The sequence below is a fragment of the Mus pahari genome, chromosome 12 (genome assembly GCF_900095145.1).
Source record: "Mus pahari chromosome 12, PAHARI_EIJ_v1.1, whole genome shotgun sequence".
NCBI lineage: Eukaryota > Metazoa > Chordata > Mammalia > Rodentia > Muridae > Mus > Mus pahari.
Genome location: NC_034601.1, coordinates 33,975,809 through 33,987,375, shown reverse-complemented (window position 1 = coordinate 33,987,375; position 11,567 = coordinate 33,975,809). Strand labels below are relative to the sequence as shown.

Sequence of the window (11,567 nt, the reverse complement as noted above, 5' to 3'; positions counted from 1 at the left end):
TACCACAGTGTCTCACAAATTAAAAGTATATTAGTATACATCCCAAGTGAGAGCACGGGGTTTGAACTCTGAGCAAGACTAATGAATTTATTAATGTTTATTTGTGATAATATCATAGCTGCTCAAGATGTCTCTGGGTGAGAAATTAAGGTAAAAGAACTGGTGGTCTCTAAATTAATTTCCTATATATGTATTTAAATGTACTATTACCTCAATATAAAAATATGAAAATGAAGTCTCATATTTATTTCAGAAAAAAAATGTGTTCCAATATGTGTTGTGAGTTACTATTCAATCATGCCCCTAGTTTTTGATTTGGCAATTTCAGCTCAGAAATCCTCAGTCACTCACTATACAATGCTCACAGCACTCGGTGTGGGAGGTGATGCGGGGCTCAGGAGTAAGAAAACCTGGATCTTATTTTCAGGAACTTTCAGATTAATGACAAGGAAATAGATAGATGTTCAAAAACATTACATATAAAGTCCTATTAGTGATGGCCGGAATCCACTTAAAACTCTAAAACAGTAACTTTATGTCATTTTGAAAATAATATATGTCTATTAAGATGATTGTGTGTGTGTGTATACAAAACTTTACAGAATAGACCAATGCATATAACACCAAAGGAACAGCAAATTAAAAGTCATGTATCTATTACTACTATGACAATTAATGACAGCATGTTTTATATGAATAAACTTTTATTGAATTTTAGGTAATTAGAAAGAATAAAGAAATGCAAGATAAATGCTTTCTAAACAGCATCTAATAGTTTCATCTTTTCTGTGACATGGTATTTTCTCTTTTCCTTAAAAAGTATAGACATTCATTTATTTAAATTTTTACAAACTCAAGAACCATCAAATGGGGAGAAGGTAACCCTACAGTAAATTCACCTTCTTATCAACATTGAAACGGTCACAACAGTGACAGTCCAAGTGTCCCTTTTGGAAAAGCATGTGCAGCCAGTGATGGCTTCCATTCACTTACATAACTGTGAGGACTGTGCCCATTGGACAGGGAAAGAAGGCAGGAAATAAAGAGGAAAAGGGACAAAACAATGTAAGAAAGGAGGGGAAGAAAAAAAAAAAAAAAAAAGGAATGTCCTCTGAGAGTTGTGGGCTCAAGTAGTCCAAACAATCTGAAAACAGATCTTGGAAGAAATCACCATGAGTTGCCCTAAAGCAAAGTGATTAAGGCAAGATAGTCACCAAAACAAGTAGGGACAGACAGACACGGCAGGTGGCGCCATACAGAGCAAAGAGTCTGTAAATGAATCTTGTGAACTGCAAGGCCAGCCAAGCCCAGTAATTAGCCAAAAAGGGGGGAGGCAGAATCTTTGTACACTGGTATGCAATGCGTTCAGGGAAAATCGCACACCCAAATTTCCAGATGCTGAGCAGACCCCCAAGAGCACACAGGAAGGGTTCCCCCATTTGTCTAACCCTTGTTATTCTTTGCAAAAAAAAAAAAAAAAAAAAAAAAAATAAATAAAAAAATGTTTTGAGAGAAACAAAACCAAAACAACTCTTGCCCTTTTTGTAATAACCTACTAAACTCTACTTGTCGAACAAGAGGCAATTATCTTCCTCGGTACAAAAGGTATCAGCCGCTGTCCTCATTAATGGTGGCCTGTGCGACAGTAAGGTTGCCATACACAATCTTGATTCTTTGGGGCCCTGCGGCAATGTAAAGGCCCCTCCCACCTGGCTCCGGCTGGTTTCACCCACTCAATCTCCTAAAACTTGTGTGGTGGGGCCTCTGCTGAATCACCGAACACAATCACCGGACAAGGTGTCAAGTTCTCGCTTTCCTAGTCCACTGTCTCTCTAGTGTTTAAAAAAAATAGTTTTCTTTTAAAAAAATATCTTTTTTTCAGGAAATCATGAACAGTAATTGCCACGGACCTGTGAGAGATCCCAGAGTGTAACAGACAAGAATCTGTCAATATAGCAAAATCCCCAATACAACGAAGTTCATGGTTCAGGAGGAGGTAAATAAATGTGTGTGTGTGTGTGTGTGTGTGTGTGTGTGTGTGTGTGTAGGGTGTTCACAAGAAGTTTCCTAATTTCTCCCCATCTCCAGCCAGTGTTCTGAACAATTTTGCCTCTATGATAAAGTCAGCTCAGATGGAATGCACCGCTAGAGCCATCAAAGGGAGTGGGAGAGGCAGACCAGACCAGACCATGAGCTTGCTCCTGCTTTCTCTCCCCTAAGGACACCTATTTTTTAAAAATAATTTCATTATGTAAATCCCACCTGGCACTTTAAGGGTCCCGAAAATTACTAAGTTAGGCAAGAATTAAAGAATGGGTCCAGCTGGACCACGGTTTGGGGGGTAAGCGTTACTCTGCTCCTAGCATTCTCCTTGGCTTGGCGCATCTCTGGAGATGCAGCATGTTTCATTTTAACTGAATCTCAGGACATCTGTGGCGGGGAAACAGTCTTCTTGAGTCTTCTTGATGGAATAACCGCAGGCCACTTCACACACTCAGAGGCGAGGAACAGCTTTCCTCTTTGTGCTTTTTGCTAATGGAATCATAACAAAAGTTTATCTTTCAGCACTCATCCATCCCACTCTCCCCCTTGCCTGAAGGCAGTGCTCCCCCCTTGCCTGAAGGCGGTCCATTTATTCTCTTCTGAACACGGTGTCCTCAGTCATCCTCCTATACCAGGGACCCTGCCCGACTCTGGGCAGGCACCATGACAGGCACTGCACCGATGCGCTCCAGGGTCATTTGGCTTACTGTGTAGGAATGGGTGTGTTGAGGCCAAGGCTTCCTGCTGACTGAACCATTGTTCCTGGGCATGACCTGGGGTGATGACCCTCTGTTGGCTGTAACTACCAGAGTCTTATGTGGACCCAAAACCAGATGGTTCCCATTTGCATAGATGGATGGGATAGCTGCATTGCCAGAGAAAGACTGGCGTAAGTCACTGAAGTGGTTGAACGACTCTGTGTTTCTATGGGGTTTTGGATTGTTGTTCCAGAATCGACTGTTGTAGGTATTGGAAGAGGTCAGCGTGTTATTTTCTGAGGAGGATATTTCTGTGTGGAATGCTTTGGCAGAAGAGCATTTAGGGGGAAGATCATCCTCTCTGAAATGAAGCAAAGTTATTCATAAATTTTATTTACACATAGATATTTAAACATCTCTTTTCATTAAAGAAGACATTCACAAATAAGTCCACTGAATTAGTTGTCATAAAACAACCAGGAAAACAAGCTAAGCATGTGGAGAAGTTGAAAAAGTCATATAAGTCATATATATAAGTTTTTTTCATGATGTTTAGACTCAGGTAGGGCTTGAAGAACCATTGTGGTATGCTGATGAGGGGCTAATGGATAGAACAGAGAGAGCAGATAGCTGAGAGGAATGGCAGAGAAGCAAGGAGGCCAAATCTTGAGAGGCTGAGTATATCTTGCTGAGAAGACTCAAGTCATTAAAGCATTTCAAAAGGATATGATGCGGCCACATCTGAGATGGTCTGGACCCTCAAATCTCATGAGCTATTTTTTAAAAAAATCATCTTGACATTCTTTTTCCTTAACACATAAGTATTCTTTTATAATCTGCCTACTATAGTTTTTAATGTCTTAGAATGTCCATTAAAGGATTAAGATCAAGGGTCGGAAATTGATCTCCATCGAGGGGTATTTTGAGGGTATATAATCAAGTACAGCATTGAGAGGCAGGAGCCCTGACTGGTGTTTAGGACTAGTTAATGTTATCAGAATAGAGCACCATTACTGAATCCCAGCGGCTTAGTAAGAAGAGAAAGACCAGACAGATACATACATTTGCCTGTCTCTCACCGTGTGATGCTATGTGCCGCCTCGAGATTCTGACAGGAAGTCATCAAGAGACAATGACCCCTCAACCTAGCTCCTCCAGAAGCACCAACCAAAACTATTTCCCCGTAAAGTAGGATGCCTAAGGTAGATTATTATAATGTTGAAGCCGGCTAACACACCCCTTCCTACCAAGTCACGGTGTGGTGCACAAGTAGGTAGAGAAGCTGGTATCTCTGTGAGGTAATCCCCTTTGCTCCTGCATGTTCCCATCTATTACAATGGCCACCATAAAACATGTGCTTTATGAGCTAACTGTCCGGGTGTGACAGTCACTATCTACCCTGCGGATGTGGAGGCACAGGCGAGCTCTTCATCCTACTTAGATTCATGAAGGATCTTTGCAAACAAAAATGAGTCTGACCGTGAGGGAAAAATGATACACATATCGAGAAAATGACATTCGGACATTTTCATTACCATGACAGGGAGAGTTATTAGACTAGCAAAGAAACCTTAGTTCTAAAATGAACAGATGAGCACCCTGACTCTGCAAGATTGGGAATTGATACACTAACCTGATTTCATTAGGAATTTCTTCCTCCTCCTCCTCTCTGTTTTTGCTTCTCCAGTAAAAGAACGCCCCTGAAATCAGCGCAAGGCAGATGACAATAAGAACAGCACCGGTGCCAACCGCTCCAGCAATTATTCCAACGCTCCGGGGCTGGGCTGGAAAACATAGTTAAGGTAGATCTAAATAAAAGACAGATGAATGGCACATGCCATGCAACTCTACTCACACAAGTCAGTCTGTAGAAACTGTACAAACCAACTAAAGTGTCCCGTCCACATCAAGTTAGACCTTGATTAGCTTTTGACATTCCCACGAGGCTCTCAGCAACTGCTGAAGGGGTAAAACTGTCAACTCCCAACCCCCGAGGTCCCAGGAGAGCAGCAGCTGGATCTTGGCAGGAGACAGTGCCAACTCAACTTGCCTTAGCACCCCAAGAGAGCCTTGGATCTCAGATTCTTTGTGGCCGCACCTGTCACATAACTCCCTTCTATAAGCAGAATCAAAATAATCTAGAACCCCCACCAAAAAGAAAGTGTTCTACATTGTTAGTTTATAACTGAACACCCAAAAGAGATAAGGAATTAGTTGGGAAAACACAGAGTATTAAGGAGGCTCCACCATTAGTGAAGATTTATGTCATGTCCATAGCACTGTGACACAAAGATTCATTTGGTTCTGTTTATCCTAAGAAGTCACTTTGTCACAATGATTAGCATATCAAGAAGGCCTAAGTAGTAAGATTTTTATAAAAGATTTTCAACAACAATTAAAAGAATTTGTTTACACTTCACACAGTCTCAAAACAATTATGTAGCATCCTGCATTCTATGACTGATCCAAAAAGCTCCGACCCCTGCCCCTTGAGCTGGCCTTCCAATTCTATGTACTTACGTGAGATAACCTGGAGGTCCAGCAGGCAGGTGCTGGTCCCGATGGCATTAGAAGCCACACACTGGTACAGACCAGAAGAGAGGGCACTGATATTCCGGATGGTGACTGTTCCCTGGACCTGGTCTGTCACAAAGACAATAATCAAGTGATAGCTTGATGGAATGAAGAAGGGAAACAGAGAAATCAGCACAAAGAAGACATTACATGCACAATGGAGACTGCCCATTTCCTTTCTTTTTCCCTTCTTTTTGTGTAGGAAAAACAAAACTGTTGGCTCACAAATGTTAAAGAAAATTATGATGGCATATTAAAGACACAGAATTATTAAGGACTGTCCTAAATAAGGACAGTCTTGAAACTCGAGCTGTAATCACAGCCTAATGTTAGTAGTCTTCCCTGACTAGGGAGGTTATAGCTTGTCCTCAAAAGTCTGTGATCAGAAGCACTGTGTTGTATTTCTAGAGAAATGCAATAACATGAAGATCAGGTGAGCGCTTACCTGGATCACTTTATACACAGTAGAAAACAAATCAAATTCGTGCTCTAATTCTAAGTACCACACTATTGGACGGGGAGAGAGCCTGAAGAGGAGAAGCCTCAGACCCCATCACCATCTCAAAGAATTTCCCACCAGGTATAGGGAGCATCCTTGAGCCAAAGTCATCTACTGAAGGTGCCCCAAGCCATGCAGGAATGCTGCTACATTGGTGGCCTCGTGGTGCCCCCCTCCCCCTCTAGGAGCAGCTCAGGGAAGCTTGGCCTTGATGTGAAGCAGCAGTGGATCCGGCGGGCAACCAGTCAGAGTAGCCAGTGAAGGTTGCTCTCCACGTTAGGAGGTTTTGTTGTGTGTTTATTTTCAAAGCCACCACACTGGCATATTGATGAATACCTAACTGGTAAAACTTAGGCAACTTAACAGTACCAACACAGTTTAGTCATTTATTCATATGACGTTTAAGTGACTTATCATGAAAACAAAAATATCCCAAGCACTGGGTAATTTTTTTTTTATATGTAGCTCTTTTTCCCAATGACCCTTTGAGATATTTTTATTATTAGCCCACTGAACAAATAAAGACACTGAAGTTTTAGATAGTTGGCTAATAAGAGAACACAGCTGGTGGCTGAAACTGCAATTGTATGAATGGACTCTAATGTGGATGCGCTGGAAAGAAACCATCATAACCACCCAACACAGAGCAAACCCAGAAGTCATTGGGAAAGATGCCTAGTGGCACCCATGAAAGGAGCCAGAAACAAAGTCCAAGAATACCTGCGCCCATACTGGGGGCTGCTGCCGCCCTGGCACGACTATCTGGGACTAAGATCTAGTTCTGCTGGTGGTTTTCCTCTTTAACCACGTCAAAGGCAGAAGCAGGGGGCCTAGCTCTATCAGTTCCTTCATTTACTACACTAGTGCCTCGGAGACCCTGTCTCTGGGCCGGATACTTCACAGAACAGTACCAGGAGGGTGAGGACAGACATTAATGAAGCAAGAAGGCCAGGAGGCTCAGTAAGGAGGTGAAATGCCAGCCAGAGCCACAGACCTCAGTTTGAGTTGCTAACGGTGCACAAGGGATAGAATCTAATGAGTACCAGGAAATCAAATAGAATAGAGGAGAGGGGGAAGCAAGAGCCACAGGTTCCCATACATCAGTGCTGTCAGAGCTGACTAAGTCTTCAAACACAATGCAATGAATGGGATGTGTTCATGAATGATGGAACTGACAAACATGTACTTGAAATAATATCAATATCATAAGCCAGAAAAAGGAGAGAGACTTGGTGTTTGCTCTTTTCTATGGGAGTAATTAAAAGGTTACATCCATATTACATGGTTATCTTACATATCTATAACAAGATAGTGGAGTACTTAAAAGGTTACATCTGTATTACATGGTTATCTTACATATCTATAACAAGATAGCGACTTTGGATTGGATTACATGTAACAAAATCAATATATTCAATGGTTACTTGGCTTTCATGAATTACTTCCTTTTCCATATGTGTGTGTGAATTGAGTATATATTTTGTGTGTATATGTACATATATATGTGTGAGAGAGAGCTTTAAGTAGGCCTGATTTAATCTTCATAACAGGTTTAGGTTCTGTGTCCCTGCTTTCCAAAACTAAGAAATCTTGGAGTAGCCTTGACATCACATGTACACGAGTTACAGTAGTCTATCCGATCAGATCTGTCTGGTTACAAAGATCATAATTCTCATAGGTACACCTGATTTCCAGTAAGACACTTAAAGCTACCTCATTACACAGGTTGCTGCTGTACCAGGAAGCATTTACAAACCCCAAAATACAACCAAGGAGCCATTTCCAACATAATGGCATTAGGGTCTCCTTATTACAAACTCAAGTTTGGGCTTACTCACCTCTAACCCTCAGGACAGTTTGGTGAATCACTCCAAACCCTCACTGGGACAGGGTTTTATAGGAAAATGGGAGCGAGTGACGGGGTGTCCAGCCTGGCAAGCATCCAGTGGAATAGCTATTGTAAGCCAACAGGGGGGTGCTCTAAAGTGAGACCATGAACAATCACAAAAGGTCTAAAAGTACATCAAACAATCAGACTAATCTTTGATTGATTGTTGCTAGGAAGTAGCTAGGGATAACTCTAGGGTATGGGCCAAGGACAGGCCATGGGGTCCTTCCTGGTACGTGGGTGCAGCTTGGGTTCAGCTATGGGTCAAGTTCTCAGGCTTTTTTTTTTTTTTTTTTTTCCTCTTAAGATGGGAGTCTGGTCCCAAGATGGAGTAGGTTTGGCCTCTCAGCTTCTGTGCACAGCCAGAACCATGCAAAGTGGCAGCACTGTTGGTATAACAAAGCAACCATCTGCAGAACCCCTCCTTCAACACAGCCCAAAGTTTCCAGGAAACAAAAGCCCAGCCTCCCGAGCAACCAACCCTGCAATCCCCCACAGGGCTACTGCTTTTCTTCCATTTTCTCCTTAAGGTCCAAAATTCTAAAAACTCCGTCAGTTCACATCAAACCAGTAATTTTGTTGACATTTCCAGAGACGACTGGGAGAATTTTAAGCAGCTGCTCTAAGCAGCACTTGGCATGTACAAAGCAGGCAACTGGAAGCAGGGGCTGCTTCAAAGTGATACTGTTAAAAGGTGAACCCACTGATCCATTGTCCCCAGATGCAGACACCATAAGCTATTAAAAGCAAGCAAACAAACAAACAAATGTACACCATGGTTCAGTGTGTGAGGCAGTATGCTCATTATAGCTTACTCAGCAGGTGACAGATGAGACAGGCGTGTTGAAAAGGAGGATTAAGGAGAAATGAATCAGGCAAAGCTGAGCTAGGGGCAACCCCTCATCAAACACCACTCTATAGCAAAACAAAAATGAAAACCAACCAAACAAACAAACAAAACCCTACACATCACACCCTGACACCAGTTCAAGCCTGTGTGAGGATGGGAATAATTTACTGAAATGAAAGATGACAATGGTAGCGGTCCCTTTGGTCTTCCTTCTTCCAAATAGAGGTGTGGAGTTGGGCCCTTCATAAGCAGAGAATCAAATCTATTTGATTACTCCCAGGTCTGCATGTTCTCAGCTCCAGAGCTGGCATTTGGCTGTGTCAAGAGGGCATCAGCCGAGAGCATGGGGCTGGGAGCCAGACGGGCTTGGGTTGAAGTTGGCTCGGCTTCTTACTGGCTATGTGGCGTGAGGGTGCTGTTTGCTTAAGGGTATATGCTTCAGCTCCTTGTCTGTAACTGTGAACCAGGGATTAGAAACACTCTTGAACCGGTGAAAACAGAATGAGACAGTGCACATTAACGTGACTATGATGCTGTCTGGTGATACATCTACACAAGAATTTCTTGTGTGTGTGTGTGTGTGTTTAATCCTAAGGAAACTTAGTTACGAAATGTAGAAAAAAAACTCTAGCATCTTAAATTCTGAGATGTCAATATTTGGAAGAGTAATAAAGAGTGCCAAGTGTCATAACTATTTTTATAACTTATACATCTTAAAGAATGAATGATCATAATAACTGAATAATTTCTTATATAAAAGTATGAGAAGTTCTGTTTCAAAAATAATGATAAGCTGGGCAGTGGTGGTGCATGCCTTTAATCCCAGCACTTAGAAGGCAGAGGCAGGTCGATTTCTGAGTTCAAGGCCAGCCTGGTCTAAAGAGTGAGTTCCAGAACAGCCAGGGCTACACAGAGAAACCCTGACTCAAAAACAAACAAACAAACAAACAAACAAACAAAAAACAAAAACAAAAACAAAAAACTAAAAGTAATGTAAATTATAGTTTAATGTTGTTTAAACCAGTGTGTAGTAAAATTGTGTGCATACATGATCTCACCTTGAAAGAGGTATCTGATGATAAATTTAAAACCAAAGGGAAAAATTAACACAAAATACGTGCCAAACTTAAATCTCTTTAAGAACAAAAAAGTGGGGCTGGAGATACAATGCTGTTGCAGAGGACCTGAGTGAGCTTATCACCACCCATGTCAGCAGCTCATGACCACCTATAACTCCAGTTCCAGGAAACTCAACTCCATATTGTGGCTTTGTGGAGCACCTACACTCAGGTACACGAACCACGGACATATGTACAGACACATAAGATACAATCTTAATTTAAATTAAAGATACTATAAATATTTAATATTGTAATACCACTCTTAGAGAGAAGAGCTGAATACTATGTAATGATCTGTATGCTACTCAGCAGACATAGAAATAAATGAATTCCATGTCATTTTTGTGTTGGTGTTGGCAGAGTTAAGATGCTCCTGGATTTGTGTGCATTTATCTTGAATGCTAACCTTCCCCATTCCATCTCCACCCCATCACCTACTTCAAGCCTTCTCCATTCATCAGAGCCTCCTGCTTATGACCTAGCTGCTCACATTCACCGTGATGACTAACACTTCTTCTAAAGTGCATATCTTGCTTTCTTTTCTGGCTACACATCACCGAACACTTGAGTGTCAGAGAGAACATCCGGGCTTCTCAAGTATTCCATAAAGTTTTTTATATTCTGTCTGTGATGTTTTAGGTTATAACCTCTAGCACGTATTTTTTAAAAAGTAGTTGTAATGGTGAATGCATGGTGCTTGTTTCTTTCTACCAGATTGTCTCTACTAAGAATGGCATGTCATAAAGCAAGAGGAAAAGAATAAATCTCCTGCTCATTCTACAGCTTAAGTGCATGGAAACTTTTCTTCTTCCACGAAAGTCAGACTAGGTGAGGAAATAGTTGTGGTTCCTTTATTGAAAATAGATTTTTTTAAGTACTCACATGGAGAGAGAGGACAACCTGGTCTTGTTCCTGATATTAGTGGAATTGCTATGAATTTCTGGCCATTTAAGCTGATGCTGGCTATGAGCTTTCTGTAAACTGCCTTTCTTATGCTGAGGTATGTTCCTTATATCCTTAATGTCTCCAGGATTTTTATCATGGAAGAATGTTGGATTCTGTCAAAGGTTCTTCTCTGCATCTAATGAGATGAGCTTGTGGTTTCTGACTTTCAGTTTGTTCATATGATGGATTACATTTATCAGTTGACGTATGTTGAACAATTCCTGTGTCTCTGGGATGAAACCTACTTGATCATGCTAGATGATCTCTGACGTACTCCTGGATTATTTTATTGAGAATTTTTGCATCTGTGTTCATATAGGAAATTGGTCTATGCAGTCTAACAGTTTCCTCCAAGATAGAACAGATTCCTTCCCTACAGGTAACCTCTTTAAACTGGAAAACAACTCAAAACAGCTTCAGGAAGACCCTGAAACTCACCAGATTCAGAGTCTCTCTTAAAAGGGAAGAAACCTGGACCAGCTGCCTGGAAGCAGCAGAAAACCAATTGAGCTGCCTGGAAGAGGTTTGGACTAACTGAGGCACCTAGAACGGACACTGTCCAACCTGTTGAGCTGCCTGCAGCCTGTGCAGGGAGCTCCAAGTTCCTAGGTTTGTGAGCTGCCACCCACACTGGGTTGAGCCTTGGTGGTACCACTGTCTTTTGAGTAATTTCTGCTCTTGTAAGTAACCCCTCATCCAAATTCCTATAAGTAACTCCAATAAACCAATTGGTGCATCAAGTTGGACTTCAGTAATATCCTTTGTTCTGCTGTGGGATCCCTACCTGGGGTAGATCAATGTGTAGTTTGTCTCCCCAGGAAAAGTTATGACACACGAAAGTCATAACTTGGGCCAACCAAGTTCTTCTTAGAAATGTAAGAAAAGATGTAGAGTTTAGCTTCGGAAACAGCTAACTACTGATAAATAAAATTATGTTTCATTTTCCAAG

The 11,567-nt window shown here is 41.6% G+C and overlaps 1 protein-coding gene across 4 annotated transcripts in view; it reads right to left on the bottom strand.

Moving 5' to 3' along the window:
- Positions 1-698: 698 nt before the first annotated feature.
- Igsf11 (immunoglobulin superfamily member 11) overlaps positions 699-11,567 on the bottom strand; it is a 129,457-nt gene continuing 118,588 nt past the window's right edge. For 3 of the 4 annotated variants that reach the window (XM_021209648.2, XM_029544268.1, XM_029544269.1), the window contains exons 5-7: positions 5,262-5,384; positions 4,375-4,525; positions 700-3,102 (exon numbers count right to left, since the gene is read on the bottom strand). In XM_021209648.2, the coding sequence (XP_021065307.1) occupies positions 2,670-3,102; positions 4,375-4,525; positions 5,262-5,384 (707 nt within the window). In that variant the 3' untranslated portion in view covers positions 700-2,669. Of the gene's footprint in view, positions 3,103-4,374; positions 4,526-5,261; positions 5,385-11,567 lie in introns of all 4 variants that reach the window. The other variant, XM_029544267.1, reaches the window with a different exon arrangement.